The following is an 18567-nucleotide window of genomic DNA, read 5'->3' on the forward strand; positions in this document are numbered from 1 at the left end:
CTGCCACGTGTTTGTCAGGTTTCATCTCTGTGATTCTTTGAGCAGCGCCATCTTTAGTCCTGGCAGCTGCTACAGTCGCAAGCTGTGACATTTTCGTGGCACATGCTGTATTTGCACATGTGCCAAAACAGCGCCACCTACCGATCGCGCTGTCAACAATTGCGGTCTTTTACAAAACATCTTGCATTTAAAATCAAATAGTTGCACAACTACTACAGTATTGATACAGCCAACTGCTGCATAATACATTAGCCACTAATGCTCACCTTTTCAATTGATCGTGACCGTTTAGCTGGTGCTGGTGGGACATCAACAAGGATTCTGGAAGAACGCTGGAAACAAGCAGGTACAAAGCTATTAATACACCTGGACATAACTGATTTAATAATGCCCATGCAATCAATCAGTAAGGAATTTGATACACTAACATCTTTCGTACTAGCATTATAAATTCAAGTGCTTTCAGGTAAGGTATAATGGTACAATGTTTTACAGCCATTAGTGAATTTGTAATTACAGAAATGGCAGATTATATTACCCGCAACCGTTTATGAAATATAGATATAATAGGCTTAATTAGGTAGAATTTAGATATAGTTAACATATTATACCTTTTAGAAATAGAGATTGAATAAATGGTCAGTTTTTAAGACTCACTGAAATTCCCCTTTAAGAAGGTAGAGTTAGAAATTTCAAGGTCTATCAAGGTCCCTGTTGCAATAGAACGTGAACCAGAAACACATTTTAAGTTGGGAAATCCATTTCAGTGTTTCTGTTGCCAGGAACTTGGAGGATAAACACATATTGAAATATCCTGTGTGACATCAGTAAGAGGCAACAATAAACTTAATTGATAGTGTTGGTTGGTAATGTAGATAGATCAGCTCAAAAGGTTACAAGCTACCATAAAAGACAATTATAGATAATAAATTAGAAAAGTGCTTACAAAAACAGATGTCAAGTAAACACAATTATAAACATTTTGGCCAGATAAATGCTCACAACTTCAAGAGCAGGGAAATTCCAGCAAAACATTAAGTGGAGATGTTAGTTAATGGTATTCCCATATATGGATCTTGAAAGCAGGAAAAACACAGAGAAAAGGTAACACCTATATACTAAAATGTCAGATGATATCTTAGAAACAGTATAAATATGAGAGTTTCTGAAGCAAAAATTAGAAGTGTGAAATTCCTCAACAATGCTTCTCACCCTATGGCTTACTCGGAATTTAAGGTAAAAGTTTACTTTAAATTTTGATGGATATTCTAAGTTATGTTGCTGTAACATCAGCAAGGTTAAACTTTTGGATTCTATTTTAGAAATAAGATTAAGTGTTACATCTCTTGGTAATATTTGATATTGTGATATACTTATCCACTTAAAAGTGTATTGCATGTTAAATTCTTTAATATATAAAAGTTAATAAATCGTTTCATGTAGCATTCTGTATACAACTACAAGAACCCCCTCTCTGTGTCTCTTTAAGTGGAGAAATTCGTATTGGAGAGTTTCCCAGACCCTTATAATATCTGGGATATTTATGACTTAGCCATAATTATTACAAAATAGGCTGAAAGATGGTAATATTCTCTGTTAGTTTTGTTTCTTTGAGGGAAGACTATTTAAGTTCTTTGGACACAAACAAGTGTCTATAAGAATTTGTCTGGTTTGAACAAACTTAAAAGGAGATTCATGTGGATGTATGCCTGATTTGGTTTAGTCCCTATAAAGGGTTAAAGTCATAAATCACTTCACTTTAATCCAGGTATAAATAGCCTCTATTTACACGGCTGTACCAAAGACTCTTTGCTGAAGGTGAAACTAGTCTATAAAAGCAGATTTTTACATCATCAAGGAGAACAGAAAATATTTCCTTATAAAAACATGTCATGAAAAGAGCCATTCTTCAACTTCCATCACCATGACAGATAACATGACCCAGTTCAGCCCCAATAAGGAGTTTGACAAGCAGTTTATACAAGTTATTTTTGACTGGCACGATTACAATACAGATTTCCATGGAAATGTGCTGTAATGGAACAGCTGCAAGATTTGCAGGGGAAGTCTTTAGCTTATATGAAGGAAGCAAATAATATATATTGGGGCATGTTTACTTTGGTCATCATTCTTTCAATGATGCAAATATGCACATCCCAAGTTGAATTACGTTGAATTCATACTCTGTGCTGTGGGTGTGTCCATTGTTTTATGGATTAAGATCATCCCTGCTGATTGTATGAAGATGCTTAGAACTGAGCCATAAATAACTTGAGCAAGAAAGTTTGAAACCTACTCTTTTTTCTCTTTTCTTTAACTTGACAGTCCTCACAATGGAGGAATCCCAGTCCTGCATCAAGAAAATGACAGTTTAATCTCTCAGCAACAATGATAAAAAAACATTTGATCCTAAACAACTTTTGGAAAGATTCGCTGGTTACGCTTTTCAATATCGACACAAATGCAACGTTTCTACATTAGTTAAATTGCAGGTGAACCAGCCAGCCTTTTGTGCTGGATCAGCATCCGACCACTGACAACCTTCGCATAATGCCAAGTTGAACAGTAATGTCCTTTGAACTCGGAGGGCATTTGGACACCCAGTTATTTAAGGAGTTTTTCTCCTCTTCCTTTCTTTGTAGTTTCCCCATGCTACTACATACTTTACTCTATTAGTTAGAGGTGCTTCAGAGATTCCAAGATGGACGGTTATGCTTTTCCACTTCTCCCTGGCAAGCATCTACTTGCCACCAGCCCACATCACAGAATGCTCCACAACGGGGAATTGCAGACAAACTCCATATTCTACCTGTCTACAGCAGTGTACATTGGAGCTGTGTCAAGTTCATGCCACTATAACGAGTTATGTCATAAGCAGTATGAATGCAGTGCAATTATGTTTATATAACATGCGGCAGAGTATCAGGTCATAGCACTGGCTGCTTAAAGAGCACCCTTCGCTGACACAAATGATACTCATCAACCAGTTAATCAACTGCTCACTCTGCTGCTTTGAATTCAAGCACATGAAACAATCACAATTTTAATAAGCCTGAATTGAGATGTGAATGCCACATTCAAACCAAAATTCCTAAGTTTGTGACAAGATTTGCCCTCATTGCATGGATAAAAGCATTCTGCACTGGACAAAGCTAAGAATTCATGCTGTACTTCATATAGTTCAATGCTCTGCAGTAACAGGTTACAATACACATAAAAAAGGTCCCCATGCAGAAATTAGGGTTGCTTAAAATTTTGACGAGGCTGGTCACCAAAATTCTGAACACCGACATTTTTTTTTGGGCCCATGCTTTGTCATGTTGTCTTTCCTCTCCCCTGGAATAATTTTAGCACCAACAGTCACCCAGTCTACACAGCAGCCTGTACTCTCTGCTCCTCTTTATTCAAAGTCAGTTAATTCAAATTACTGGACAATTCACAGTTTTAAAGCATATTTTCTTCCGGTGCCATTTTACTTACATTGGTTATTTGCTTTATTGAATAATTAAATTTTTTTTCAATGCAAAACAGGTCTGAAACAAGACAGACTGTACCACCTCAGATTCACTGGGAGTTCCTAGTATCGTTCAATCAAATCCCATTAATATGGCCCCAACTTTGTCGAACAAAGCAAAATTAATTATGCAAACAAAAGGATTACCATTGAGTCATCAGTCTTATCATAGCTAATGTCGGAATGAGAGGCAAACGATCCAGACTCATCTATTGTAGATAATCTAAAAAAAAAAAAGAGTAAAAATAGTTAGGAACAATAAACTTGCCAAGAACACTCATTTGACTTGCTATTTCATCCCATCCCAAATCTTTACACTTGGAAGATAGCTGGCTACCACATGCCCTCCTTCAATCAATAACAATCTGAATGGCACATTGCTCCCCATATAAAATCATTAAAGCCACAGCAACAACACTGAGATTATTTGGTCTCACTTAAGGGTAAAAATGTCATAGCCCACTCTCTACTACAGAAAATCCTTTTTATTTATTTGCGCTTTCACCTAGAGCAAAAGAATCTTTCGAACTGGATAAACGGATTGCAAAAGGGTGTGGCACCTTATAGCTAGGCCAAGAAATCTGCAGGACGCGTTGAAGCTTACTTTGGAAATGCAGTCACTGTTGCTTTGCAAGCAAATGCGGCAGCCAGTTTGCGCACAGCAAGATCATAGAATCATGGAACCGACCCACAAACAGCAAACTCGATAAATAACCAATTAATCTGCTTTGGTGATGCTGATTGAGGGAATATACTTTGGGCAGGCCTCTCTGACAAACTGTGCCATGGCATCTTTAATGTTCACCTCAACAGGCACAGGGCCTCAGTTTAAAGACGGCACCCCGGACAGCACAGCACTCCCTCAGCACTGTACTAAAGTGTCAGCCTTGATTACATACTCCATCTCTAGAGTTGGACTTGAACCCACAAATTTACTCAGAGGATAGTACCATCAATGAGCCAAACACTTCAAATCACTGTTCAAAACTGTCTGCAGCACTGATCCATTTCCTTTACTGATCCAGATATTGTTTTTTAAAAAAAAACAATTTTGGATTGCAAATGCCTCATCTAGAATGGTGGAACAATTCATGAGCAAGAAACATGGGTTGTACAAATATCTAATTGTACACTAATACTTTTGGAGCAAGTGTTTTTAAAAGTATAATGTCCTAAGAAACCCATTAAGGTATTTTGAGATGGCATCTAACTTAGCTTTAACCCTTGTTAATTGAGAGCATTTTGATAAACACTGAACTCTCTAAATCAGCACATTAATGGTTGTCCATACTGCACTGTAAAGAAAAAAGAAAATGGAGAGGAAGAGAAAAACTTTTTTTTGCACAAAGTACTCCCTTATAAAAGAAAATAATTCACTCAAAGGAATTCTTGGCCTTTTTTCCCTTGGGTCTTTGTACCAGCAAAGAGAGTCTTCCCTTCTGACTGGGCCACTGCAGTGACAAGTACAGGGAGGATGTCAATGCATCCTGGAGTGGTTCTATTACAAACAGCTGGAGGAGCCAGAACTCCAAACCGGCCAGAGAGCTGCTCTGAAGACTCTACCTCAAAACCACACTGCAGGTTCGGAAATTTCCTCCCAGCCTGTCCTGTAGTTTCTCAGCGATGGACAGCATCCAAGTGGCCTCTGGACTGATTGAAGTCCAGCCTCTAGCTGTTTGCACTGGGGACATTCTATGTAACTGCAGTTATTGGAGCGCTCCGGCAAAGAGGGAATGTCGACTGGAGGATCGCCAATTCTGCGGGAAAATCTGCGCTTTTTAAAAAAAAGTTCTGTTCAGTATAATTATTTTACTGAATAAAGTACTTTGCATAAAAAAAATACTGCCCCTTCACATGACTTCCACTTTAAGTGTCAGCTAGTGTTGAAAGAAACTTCAATTGTGACCTTTCTTGATTTAACAGGATATAAGAGCCACGCTTGTCTTTTTTCCCTCCCCAATTGTGAAGCTTTATCCTAAAACCAACAGCACAAACAATTGTTGGTGATTGAAAAGTACTACCGTTTGTTGGATGCATATCCATTAGAATTTGAACATTTGGGGTTGAGGAAAGCAAGAGCAGACTTCTGTTCTTCATTTAATTGAATGCTGGTCGAGCCTTCTGTTATGAGGAGCTCTCGGATAAGCTGTATCTGACGTTCCTTAAACGAAAGAAAGTAATTACTACAACGGAAGAGAACCACTGGCTCAAGCTAAATTAAATTTTAATGTGGTCACAGTTCCTGCTTCGGATCATTCTCCAGCAATCCTTGTACATACAGATAGCGGGTGAGGGTAGCATTTGGGTTTGGCTGTGACAGTCAAGCTGCCTGACAATGCTCACCAGTTTACTCATGGAGCTGTACTCTGAGCATAAGTCATTATCATCAAGGAGGGAGAAAAACTGTATGAGGAGCTCCACTACAATGCAAGGTGGCCATCAGGCCTTGTGTAATATTCATACACATAGTACTGGCAAATAAATATTCTGCAACACCATCTTGGCAGTGGAGTGGTGAGATTTTTGGAGACGAAAAGGGGGAACAAGATGCGCACGAATGGCTACAAAGGTTTCATGTAGCCATGTTTTAGAGGTTACCTTGTTAATCTGTACTTGAACCCTAATAAAATTATTTTGGGGTATAAAGATATTATAGCCCCAGTGTATCAAATGAGTTACTGCAGGCAGATCACAGAATCAGGTACCGAACCTCCCCACAAGCAAGTCTCAGGGCATCAAATTTTAAGCAGTGATAAATCAGGACAAGCTAATCCTATACGAAGCTTTCCAGTCCAGAATTACATATTTTAAGGCTCTGCCCACAGCGCAAACCTTGCCCATAAAAAAATTCGAGAGCTCCCCTGCTTGAGCAGGACTCAAAGTCAAGCTTTAGAGGAGACGTTTGTGCTGCAGTGCTCCCTCTGCTACATTTTGGTCCGTGCATTACTTGGTCTCGCCCAGCGATCCTTCATTTGTGGCTTTCTATCGTTTACCCCGACTCAACGCTTTTCGTCACGATGTTTAGTTACTGTTAGCTATGACATCGCACCAGAACGGAGGATTGCTTTGCGATACCTGCCACAGCAGACAGTCAGTGATACACACGTGCACGAGCAAAGTGATGAGTGTTGTGTTTGCAAGGGACAATATTTTTATTACTGTATCGGTGGACAGGACACAGCTTTCACAATGTGGGCATCAGAGCTCTTCATATTAAAGGCCATGGGATTAGGAAGAGAAAAGGTTTGCTCTCAATCGATGTTCAGTGGTGCCTGAACATGAATGTCAGTGACCATTATTCATGAAGCTATCATAGTACAATCCTACAGCATCAGCTTCATCTGAAGGAACATTGGATAGATGGATGGATTTATAACAAGTCTACCATGGTTGTTGAGCCCACAAAGAAAGCCCTCAACAGCAGGGTACCACTTCATCTGGGACACCTCAGTTCCTGTTTACTGCCCCCTGCATCAAGAAAAGTGTGCCTTGCAACTTAGGTTCAATTAACAAGCAGTTGCCAAAAAACAATGGCGTTTAACAATGCTTCGATTGGTATCTCTCAAAGGATGCAGGAGGCCCCAACTTAGGTTTGTCCCATGCTTGAAATGGGATCAAATTGACCACCTTCCTTCAAATGCCAGCATACGTCTGCCTCATTTGCAGCCAGGCACAAGGAAGCCAAGTGACCTCTGTCCATGAAGTTGGCATCTGACCTTTACTGGAAGATGGCCTTCAGTCCCAAATCCAGCCATTCCCTTTGGTGCATCTCCTCCAGCACAATTTACAATTTTTCATTAGAAGTAGCAGCACACCCTTCCTCCCCATTCCATTATGAACAAGCAAGTAGTTTGTTGGGCACCTCCACAACCTCTGGCTTTTTAGCAATCCTTTTAAGCCTCATTGGATCGCACAATCTGTAACTAGGCGTTCAGCAGGTCAACCTCTCCGTGCAAGCTTTTCTTTTGCTTGTCGCTTCATCAGATTGGGGAATGGGAAGACAACCTTGCGTCGCAAAACTGGGCATGACAGAGCCCTAGATTCTTAAAATTAGGGCTGAAGTGTCACATGCATAAACGCAATACTTTCTAAAGGCCTTGGATGGTATAATTTAAAAAAAATTTGTTCTTAGGATGCGATCATCACTGGCAAGGTCAGCATTTCTTGCGTATGCTTAATTGCCCTTGAGCAGGTGGTGGTAAGCCACCTACAACTGAGTGTCTTGCTAGGCAATTTCAGAGAGCAGTTAAGAGTTAACCACATTGCTGTGGGTCTGGAGTCACATGTAGGCCAGACCAGGTAAGGATGGCAGATTTCCTTCCCCTGAAGGACATTAGTGAACCAGATGGTTTTTTGATGATAATCTGGTAGTTTCATGACTATCATTAATGAGACTAGCATTTTATTCCAGATTTGTTAATTGAATTTAAATCCCTCCAGCTGCCGTGGTGGATTTGAACTCATGTCTCTGGAGCATTAGTCCAGGCCTCTGGATTACTAGTCCAGTAACATTACCATTATGGAGAAAACTCCTGAGGCGAATGAACCTGCATCTATATTTGTATTGACTCCTTGCTGCCAGTCATCAGCAGTAATCCAGTTAAAACAAGCGTTGCAATAATCCATTTGTTAGATACTTCGGTGCAATAAACACCATTTTGTGTTACAAGGATCATGCTTTTACCTCAAATTTTGATAGCACTTTATTTCATTGCTTTTTTTCCTCCTTGGACAAGGTTACATAGAATTTACAGCACAGTAATGGGACATTCAGCCCAACTAGTCATTGCTGGTGTTTAAGCTCCACATGAACCTTCACCTATCCTTCTTTATCTAACCCAAACAACATAGTTGTCTATTCCTTTCTTTCTCATGTGTGTATCTAGGTTTCCCTTAAATGCATCTATGCTGTTTTCAACTACTCCTTATGATAGCAAATCCCATATTCGAACCATACTGTGTAAACAAAAAACTCGCTCCTGAATTCCCTATTGGATTTATTAGTGAATATTTTATATTTACGGCCCCAAGTTCTGGTCCCCCCTGCAAATGGAAACACCTTGTCTATGTCTACCCTATCAAATGCTTTCATGATCTTAAAAAGGGTTCTATTAGAAGATTGAGGGGTAACCTTTTTCTGGAGAAGAGCCCCAGTCTGTTCAGTCAACTTTTCAGTTCTGGTATTATCCTAGCAAATCTTTTTTTGCATCTTCACCAGTGCTTCTATCATTTTCATAATTTGGAGACCAGAACTGTGCATGATACTCCAAGTGTGATCTAACCAAGGTTTAGTTTAGTTTTATACAAGTTTTACATAACTTCCCTGCTTTTCAATTCTACCCTTCTAGAAGTGAACCAGAGTGCTTTGTTTGCTATTTTTATGGACTTATTAAACGGTATCTCTATTTTCAGTGATTTATATAACTGTACCCCCAGATCCCTCTGGTTCTCTACCCCATTTAGACACTCATTTTCCAAGGAGCGTGGCCTCCTTATTCTAGCAATATGTGACGGAAACCACACCTGCCAAAAATGTGACATATTAATTTTGTCAAATGGAACATTATTTTTGAATTATTACTGGACTTGAAATAACTTGTTTAAAAAGACAAGTGGCTGAAAACATGGTTGCACATTTGCATTCTAAAAGACAGTTGCAAGAAAACAACAATGGGAGTACTCCCTGATTCAATGAGCCAGATGGATTTTTGTCAATGGTGATGATCAAGAGACATTGAGAGTCATTGAGCCAGCATTACCCCACCCCCCTCCCCAACCCACCCACTGTGTGTGTCTGGAGCTTGAAGGAATTCACAAAATCTCGCAGGTAAGGCTGCTCTAAATAAGTAGCTTGTCACATGACTAACCTGCTGGCAAACCTGGGGGTTGTTTGAATTGTGCCACACAGAAAGGAAGAGACTGCAATTTGAAGACAAAAGAGAAGGAAGGTCTCTCCCTCTCAAGCAAAGTTCCAGGGACCTACAGAAGTAACTTAAGCCTCAAGACAGAAGACCAGTGAAACAAGTTTGAAAGTGTGCACTGGGCCCCAATGAGAACTGCAAGACTTAACGTCAATGAAAGATTTTACATCCAATCCAAAACCAGTAACTGAACTGCAGCTATTACTTCAAAACTTTCCCCATCTTTCTCCTCCTCTGTCTCTATTTGCATGTGTGCTTATTGCGTATGCGTGGTTGCGTCGTGTATTTTTAGTAGTTTTAACTGAATTAGAGTTTGAAGGTTAATAAATTTACACCTTTCTTGCTTAAATCTGAGAAAACCTGTCTGGTTGATTTCTTTGCCGTTACAATTAGAGAGCAGTGAGCAAGGACTCACTGAGAGGGAAGCTAAAACACAGCGTTTTAAAAAATTAAACCCTGTTCCAGCCAAACCAGGAAAAGGCCGAGAGGGGAGCCCTAGACCCCCGCCTCACCTTTTCATAACAAATATAATACAGGGAGTAGCAGCCCCTATATATGTTATCTACTCAGTGTATCCAAATCTAAGTTAGACATATATTGCGTCAAAAGATCATTTTACAGATATAAAATTGCTGTAATTAGTTTTTGATTCTTTCAATGTAATATGTAACTATGTAATATATTGCTCTTCTGTACTCCAGTACCAGTCACATATGACATCAGGTTGACCACATTGATGACTGTTTTACGTGCATCACTATTTGGGAGCAGAGGGAGACAAGCTGAAGTGACGACGTGTATAGCGTGATATACAGATGCATCGAGCCCTCGTCTCTCCAATTACTAAGCCATTAGGAAAATTAGAAAGAGGTGGAACTTGCATTTAATTTTGCACCTCATCACATTTTCGGGCTCTCTCAAAATGGATCACATCCAACACATTACATTTGAAGTGCAATCACTTGTTACTTAGGTAAATGCAGCAGCCATTTTGCGCACAGCAATTGCAATCGACGACCTTTATTTTAAAAAAAAAAGTGTTGATTGAAGATGGAATTGAGTCTGAACACCAGAATTCTTCTGCACTTGTTTGAATATCATGGAAGCTGAACAGGCAGATGGATCGCTAACATTTTATCCGAAAGGAAACACCTTACATCTGACAATACAGCACTCTCTCAATACTGCACGATAGTACCAGCCATACAGTGGGACTTCAACCTACAATCTTTTGACTCACATGGGAGCGCTACCAACCAAGGTAAGTGGACAAACTAGAAAAAAAAAGGTGTGAAAACGGTATGGAAAAATATGCAAACAAAACCACAAATTCCAGTGATTAACAGTTCAGGTATAAATATTAAGATCTCCATTTGACGTTAACTTCCAAATAAAATGGTTTTCACACAAAATAACCCCCACAGTCTAACCCACAGCCTGTGGGCGAATAGGACATGCACTACCCACATACAGATATGTCATCTCAAAGGTTGACGGAAGAGAAGACCCGGCCGTGCACCCAAAGAACTCGCCAGATGCCGACGAGCTGTAAAGTGTGGTCTGCTGCAGAAGGATACATTACTCCCTTGTGGGCTCATTCTAGTTGTAATGCTCTTCATATTGCACTATTAATATTAGTACATTGCTGAGGTTTTGCTTCTGTGTATCATTTCAACTGTAAATAAATCTGGGTCAAGTAGTTTTAGCCTGCATATATTGATCTGGTGACATATTATTTGCAATTTCAAGTGACTGGAGAATGTGGTGGGCACTAAGTGTATTTCCCTGCCAGTGGTTTACCACAATTGGGGCTAAACTGCTTAAACTGAGCACATTAATCCACATCCAGTGAATAAAAAAGGTGCAGGTTTTGGTCCCTAAGAGATCAATTGCTTCTGCAAACAGTTGCTATGCCAGAGAGAGAGCTGGGGGGAGAAAGCATAAAACAAATGTTGCAGTTTAGCCCAAGTGCAAAGTTCCTTTAATATTACGAGGTGATTACTTAATCTAATAGTCAGCCGTGTATATAGAAATGAAGAAACCAGAAACTGGTAATTTAGAATGCAATTTTAAAATCAGACAGACATACCAATCGTTCACACTCCGTTTCCGCTTTCTGCCGACGTTTCATTTCTACATCGACTTGGTTACGAGCGTGCTTCAATTTGACATCAAGCGCACTTCGCTCTGTCTCAGCTTTTGTTAGGCACTCTGCAGCACAGGACAGTTCCAGCTCAGTCTTTTGCCATTTTCTTCTGCACTCTTCAAAGTTTTTAGCTAACTGAATAAATTCTGCAAGAAAAAAAAAAAGGCACAGATATAATTTTTTTTCATAATAGTGCTTACCAATCCAATCAGCTTATTCTGCCTCCATACTATCCATTAATACGAGTCTTGCTTAACTGAAATTGCCTTGTTGACGTGGTGATATATCTGATTGAAATTTGCCATCAGTTTTGTTTTTAAGTCAACTTGCCATTTTCTTCCCCAAAAGGCAGTACTTGGGTGAAAAATTATACACAATATTGTCAAATCTTAAAGATCTTCTGAACCAGGGGGATCTAAACCATTGTCCCAGTCCACGTGTAACTGATTGCCTGGGTCATTTAGCCAGTGATGCCCCCGTGACTCATTTTCAACTTGGGTTTATATGGCAAATTCTGCTGATATCTCCTCCCAAAATTTGTCAGGCCGAGCTGCTTGAAAAGGGCTACTCAAGGTCAGACTTGATCACTGGTATTAATCCCTTATTCCACCAAAGGGGGGCAGAGTTGAGAACAGATCCATTCAAACTACTGGTACCCAAGCGGGAGAAACCTGCAGCGTGTGAATATAAGCAACTGACACCAGGGAAACCAGAATGGGACTCAGAGGATTGAGGAACCAGCACATTGAAGAATGAGAACTGATTGGTTAGGGGCATAGTGCGTGCATATTGGAGGAGCAGGGTGGAAAATGCTCAGTTTTAATGAATTAAAAGCTAAATAACAATGAAAACTGCCTGCATATTAACAGTATTGAATCATGCTGCAAAAGGCAAGCCGAGAGAAGAGATGATATTCAATACATAGAATTTAATAGCAGTCACTGTCATTTTCCTGGTATGATAAAGTAAAGACAAAGTGAATCTGAATGTCTATTGGTATTTTATGCCAACAATTGAAATCTTTACGTTCCAAAGGAATGAACTGCTTCGGTATTAACTATTTCTGTTGGTCCGCAAGGTTTCGTGATGCACAGTTGTACAAGCTCACGAAGCCAGGTTTAAACCCCTCGTCTGTTAGTTTTACACAATATACCCACTAAAATTCGCAGTGTCCCAAGTAAACTAGGTGCAGAATCTCACTGATCATTACTCCCCATACCCCAGTATTGCCAAAACTAAATATGCTTACGAGGTTCAATTCCTTCATTCAGTACTTCCATCTGTCTGAGCAACTGCTCGAACATGTTCCGTAGAGTGACCATTGCAGATTCCATTTTTCTTTAAGAGATTAAAACATTATTTTTATAATGGAACTATAACAGTGACAACTTCCACATCGCTCAATTTTAAACTCAGTTAAATACTCCTTTGTACACATTAGTCTAGCATGGAGAGAAAAATCAAAACCAGAGTCAAATTCCTTCAAAATAAAATTATTTTCATCCAACTGTATTTAAAACCTGACAGGTAGTTTGGATGGAGGCCTATCTTCTACCTGTCCCTCCAACTGCAGGGAACAAACAGCTGGCTAGAAATCTCAAGACATTCTATGTATCCAGCTGTGGAAACAAACCTCCAGATGTTCCCTTGAAAACCATAAAATGGATGGTAGCCCAAAGATGATGATCACAGTTGTTGACCTTTCCTGTCCTCTCAGGCCCAGGAATCCCAGTTCAGCCTTATTACATTCTATAAAGGACAAGACCAGGAGCGTTAATGAAACACAGTAGTACAAAGCAAACACTGCCACTCAACAGCAGAAATGTAATATTTCATAATATTTACTCAGTGGAAATTTTTGAGCATGCCATGATTTCACTGACTTTGATGCGATGGTGACAGGAATAATTTACTAAACTGAGCATGTCCAATCACAAATGACAATTGGTTAACGAATAATTTCCACAGAAGATAACTGCAGTAAACAAAACAAACTGAAGAATCCCAGACGACATGGCTTAGCCAAAATGCCACCAGCAGTATAAAAACAATGCTCAGTAGCTCCTTAATTTCAAAAAGTCACCCTTCGGAGGCTCTTAACAATATTTGTTCCAAAGAAAATTTCATTTGGAAAGAATTGCTTAATCATCCCTCACAAATTGGATGAAAAAGTCCTGTTATCTGTTTAAAAATATCAAAGTGCTGAATGGCAACTGGGCTGTGCTCCAAGCTGTACTGTTAACAGACAGGGAAAACGGTTCACTTCAAAGAACAAAAGCATGGGATCTGGTGCCACTCCCACTCAAATAGAACAAAACTTTTATTTTGAAAATTTATTGCTTAAGCATGCAACAAGCACAAGCTGTGTACAGCAAAGGCACAAAAGCACCATTAAATGCAGATATCTAACCACTCACTTCCCACTTGTACCCATAAGTACACAATGCACCCAGTGCAAGATCAAAAATGTTCTGCCTCAGCATTGCAGTGGGGTTGGGAGCCAGTGCTATGGGCTGAAATTATTTCATTGAAACCTCATGCGTGCAAATCACATACTATTAAAGTTAGGTAATGATTCTTTTGTTGAGAATTCTTCCACTTCCCATCTCCCTCAAGAACCCCTTGCTTGCTGATCTATCAATACACAAGATTAAGAGCAATATTACTGTAATGCATAAAACACTCTCGCCTGAGTCGCAATGTCCCAGGTTCATGTCCCAACTCCAGGACTCGAGCACAAAATCAAGGCTGACACTCCAGTGCAGTACTGAGGGAGTGCTGCACTATCAGAGGCATTGTCTTTCAGATGAGGCATTAAACTGAGGCACCGCCAGCTCTCTCAGGTGGATGTAAAAGCTCCCACAGAACTACTTGAAGAGCAGGGGAGTTCTCCCTGGTATCCTAGGCTAATATTCATCCCTCAATCAACATCGCCACAAAACAGATTATTTGGTCATTATCATTATTGATGTTTGTGGGATCTTGCTGTACAAAAAATGGCTGCTCCGTTTCCTACATTATAACAGTGACCAGACTTTAGAAAGTACTTCATTAGCTGCAAAATGCTTTAGGACATCCTGAGGTTTTGAAAGGCGCTAGAGAAATGCAAGCTTTTCTTTTATAAGCACCAAATGGTAACCTGGTCCTTCCTGGATTATGCAGAGAGAGAGAGAGAGAGACAGAGAATCCAGCTCACAACTACTTCTGCATCGATAAGGAGGGAGGGGAATCCAGGAAGGGAAGGGGGAAGACAAACGGCTCTTGCCGCTCTCTCATTGGGTCCAGTAACCCGGGCCACGCCGCCGCTCTCCGGGTACCAGGGAAATACAGCACCCTCCGCTGCCGGGGACGTGCAACGGTCTCCGATTTCGGCGGGGAGGGGGCAGAGAGAATTCGGACAATCCCGGGTCTTTTCCCCCACTGCTTACTGCTTACCGCCCAGCTCCAGCTCTCTCTCTCCGGCTGCCGCCTGCTCCACCGTCCGGACGTTTTCGCGGACTGATTTCAAATTTCACTAAACAGCCAATCAGAGGGCAACGTTTCCTTGAAAGCGTTACGCAACACGCATCGCCTGTGACGCAATCGCGCACCTTAAAGGCAACGTCGCCGTTGTCACAGACCCCAATTTTCCCGCATTGTCACCCACCTAAAGAAGGAGAGCAATTGATATCTACGGTAAAACCAGAGGACACTTAGAAAACCTGAACATTATTGTTACTATTGATCACAAGTCGTGGGAGTCAGTTGCCAGCATTCGCCAGAGCTGGCGGGCAGCCATAAAGACAGGGCTAAATTGTGGCGAGTCGAAGAGACTTAGTAGTTGGCAGGAAAAAAGACAGAGGCGCAAGGGGAGAGCCAACTGTGCAACAGCCCCAACAAACAAATTTCTCTGCAGCACCTGTGGAAGAGCCTGTCACTCCAGAATTGGCCTTTATAGCCACTCCAGGCGCTGCTTCACAAACCACTGACCACCTCCAGGCGCGTATCCATTGTCTCTCGAGATAAGGAGGCCCAAAAGAAAGAAATTGTTACTATTGTCCATGCTTCCATTTCTTGTGACAACTGCACAATTTACCTCTGCTTTAGCAACCGTGAAATGGCCTTCCATTTCTCCTCAGGAAATGAGGTAAAATCCCAAGGACTGTTGGATATAGCTTAAACTCTAACATCGTGTGACTTCACCCCTGCCTTAGCTTATCTGCTGCTGAAACCCTCCTTCATGTCTTCGTTACCTCTAGACTTGACTATTCTAACACATTCCTGGCTGGTCTCCCATATTTTACCCTCCATAAACATGACGTCATCCAAAACTCCTGTGTCTTAACTCACACCAAGTCCCATTCTCCTCTCACCCCTGTGCTCGCTGACCTACATTGGCTCCCGGTCAAGCAAAGTCTTGGTGTTAAATTCTCATCCTTCTTTTCAAATCCCTCCATGGCCTGGCCCCTCCCTATCTCTGTAATTTCCTCCAGTCCTACAACCGTCCGAGATATCTGTGCTCCTCCAATTCCGGCCTCTTGAACATCCCGGATTTTAATCGTTCCACCAGTGGTGCCCACTCCTTCAGTTGCCTCGGCCCTAAACTCTGGAAACCCTCCCGACACCTCTCCACCTCAATTTCCTCCTTTAAGACACTCCTTACAAGCTACCTCTTTGACCAGGATTTTGGTCATCTGACCTAATATCTCCTTATGTGGCTCGGTGTCATTTTGTTTTATAACGCTCCTGTGACGCGCCTTGGGATGTTTTATTACATTAAAGGTGCTGTATAAATATAAGTTGTCGTTAAATGATGACAAGCCCACATCTAGTGTAGCTCCATGTCACGGGCCTATGTTCAGGATTTATCCTGTCATCAGCTTTTCTGATGTTGGTGGGCTTGCACATATGTGCACGTAAGGCTATTGTATCAACGAAACATTAACTGTAAAGGCTGGCAAGCTCTGTCATCTCTGCCCCTTGTAACTCTGCTACTGTTTCTCCTGCTCTGCCGTTGCTCCTGGTGATGTCAGGGAAGTTGACCATCTTCTGTAGTTGACTTGCTTCTCGTGGCAGGCTGCTGGTGAACCTTGCTCTTTCAGTGGTTGCCTAACAGGTAGTTGCAGTTGGTGGCTGCCTGTGGGTGGAACACTGTCTTCTCATGCCTTGGTGACACCTGGCTTCTGGTGTCTGGCTGCGGTGGAGACTGGCTTCTGGTGCCTGGCTGTAGATGGTACTTGGCTGGCAGTGGTGCCCACCTGTGGATGGTGACTGGTTGTAGATGGTAACTGCATAGATCTATTTGTGTCCAAAGCTAAAACCCGATGAGCAGTGTGGAAATGGGAGAATTTAATTTTCTTGTCAGCTCATTTCCTTCTCCGTACCCAGACACAATTCTGATGCCTAGCTTGGCCTAAAACATTATAGTTCAGGTCACGAGTATTTGCTTGTTTCTTCAAAATGGTCTCTCCTAATCTCAACCAAAAAGGTTGTGTTGTTTCATGCTGAGGATACTGTCAAGGGCAATGTGCTCACATAAAGAAAGCACAACATTCCACCCACAGTATCACTGGTGGCCAGTAGGTGGCAGGTATCTCACAGCAAATTTGTTGAACACCATGTATCCTGAGATGAGCTGATAAAAAGTCTGTATAGTTTTCGCAGTTTCTCACTGCAATTCACCAAGTCCGTGTCTTCAACATTCTACTGTCAGCAATCAGCAAAGCAAACGCTTTAAAAATGATGAGTGACTTCATTGGCTGTAAAGTGCTTTGCAACATCCTGGGGTTATGAAAGGCGCTATAGAAATGCAAATTCGTTCTTTCATCCATCATAATAAAAATTGAAGGTAGTGCTGAGCTATACAGGAGGGTGGCAGTTGACCCTAGGCACTCCTGGGCTTGGGAGAAGTGGGGGGTGGAAATCAGCCAGGGTTCTTGCTCCTGATCGCTATGCAGTGACCATTGCTGGAAAGAAAGTGCAGTCTGTGTGTGGACACTAGGTGAAGACAGGGTCAAGGCCCCACAATGAATAACTCTCTGATGTGAGTAACTCACCTCCTGTCTCCCCAAAGCCTGTCCACCATCTACAAGACACAAGTCAGGAGTATGATGGAATACTCTCCACTTGCCTGGATGGGTGCAGCTCCAACAACACTCAAGAAGCTCGACACCATCTAGGACAAAGCAGCCCACTTGATTGGCACCCCATCTCCCTCCACCACCGATGCACAGTGGCAGCAGTGTGTACCATCTACAAGATGCACTGCAGCAACTCACCAAGGCTTCTTCAACAGCACCTTCCAAACCCGCGACCTCTACCACCTAGAAGGACAAGGGCAGCAGATGCATGGGAACACCACCACCTGCAAGTTCACCTCCAAGTCACACACCATCCTGACTTGGAACTAGATCGCCGTTCCTTCACTGTCGCTGAGTCAAAAACCTGGAACTCCCTTCCTAACAGCACTGTGGGTGTTGCTACACCACGTGGACTACAGTAGTTCACCACCACCTTCTCAAGGGCAATTAGGGATATGCAGTAAATACTGACCTTGCCATTGATGCCCACATCCCATGAATGAATGAAACAAATCCTGGGACTATCGGCATTTCCTGTGATTTGCAACCCAAGTACCACAGTTGTAAAAACTGTCCCTGAGGCAATGAGATTCCTGGTCTCTGTGTAAACCATGAGTGCAAACTCATCATTTGCACAAATGAATGCTAATGGCAGGAAACACTTGGCCTGATTTTGCAGCTGACATATTGTATTAGCCCTTGCTATGATATCAAACACCATTAAGTGATTTCAAGGGTGTGATCCAAATCAGGTTCCAGGCGACAATTATAAACCACTTAGGCTTTGCCCCTCAGCATAGTCTGTCACCTTCTGTCAAGTCAAAAACCAGACATGAGGCGAATCGGAGTGGGGTGCGGATCATAGCTTGAGTTCTGATGTTTGCTTTGTGGCAGATGCCAATGAAGAAAAAACTCAGTCTATGACTT

At 41.6% G+C, this 18567-nt stretch overlaps 1 protein-coding gene across 3 annotated transcripts in view; it reads right to left on the bottom strand.

The window, feature by feature from the left end:
- Nucleotides 1-15076, bottom strand: part of racgap1 (Rac GTPase activating protein 1) — a 36318-nt gene extending 21242 nt beyond the window's left edge. The window contains exons 1-8 of one of the 3 annotated variants that reach the window (XM_068024960.1): nucleotides 15017-15076; nucleotides 13215-13330; nucleotides 12831-12919; nucleotides 11525-11727; nucleotides 5536-5675; nucleotides 3662-3737; nucleotides 2297-2350; nucleotides 267-332 (exon numbers count right to left, since the gene is read on the bottom strand). In XM_068024960.1, the coding sequence (XP_067881061.1) occupies nucleotides 267-332; nucleotides 2297-2350; nucleotides 3662-3737; nucleotides 5536-5675; nucleotides 11525-11727; nucleotides 12831-12915 (624 nt within the window). In that variant the 5' untranslated portion in view covers nucleotides 12916-12919; nucleotides 13215-13330; nucleotides 15017-15076. Of the gene's footprint in view, nucleotides 1-266; nucleotides 333-2296; nucleotides 2351-3661; nucleotides 3738-5535; nucleotides 5676-11524; nucleotides 11728-12830; nucleotides 12920-13214; nucleotides 13331-14137; nucleotides 14154-15016 lie in introns of those variants that run through there. The other 2 variants (XM_068024961.1, XM_068024959.1) reach the window with 2 other exon arrangements.
- Between the last annotated feature and the right edge of the window lie 3491 nt (nucleotides 15077-18567).

Source organism: Heterodontus francisci, chromosome X (genome assembly GCF_036365525.1).
Source record: "Heterodontus francisci isolate sHetFra1 chromosome X, sHetFra1.hap1, whole genome shotgun sequence".
In the NCBI taxonomy this organism is placed as follows: Eukaryota; Metazoa; Chordata; class Chondrichthyes; order Heterodontiformes; family Heterodontidae; genus Heterodontus; species Heterodontus francisci.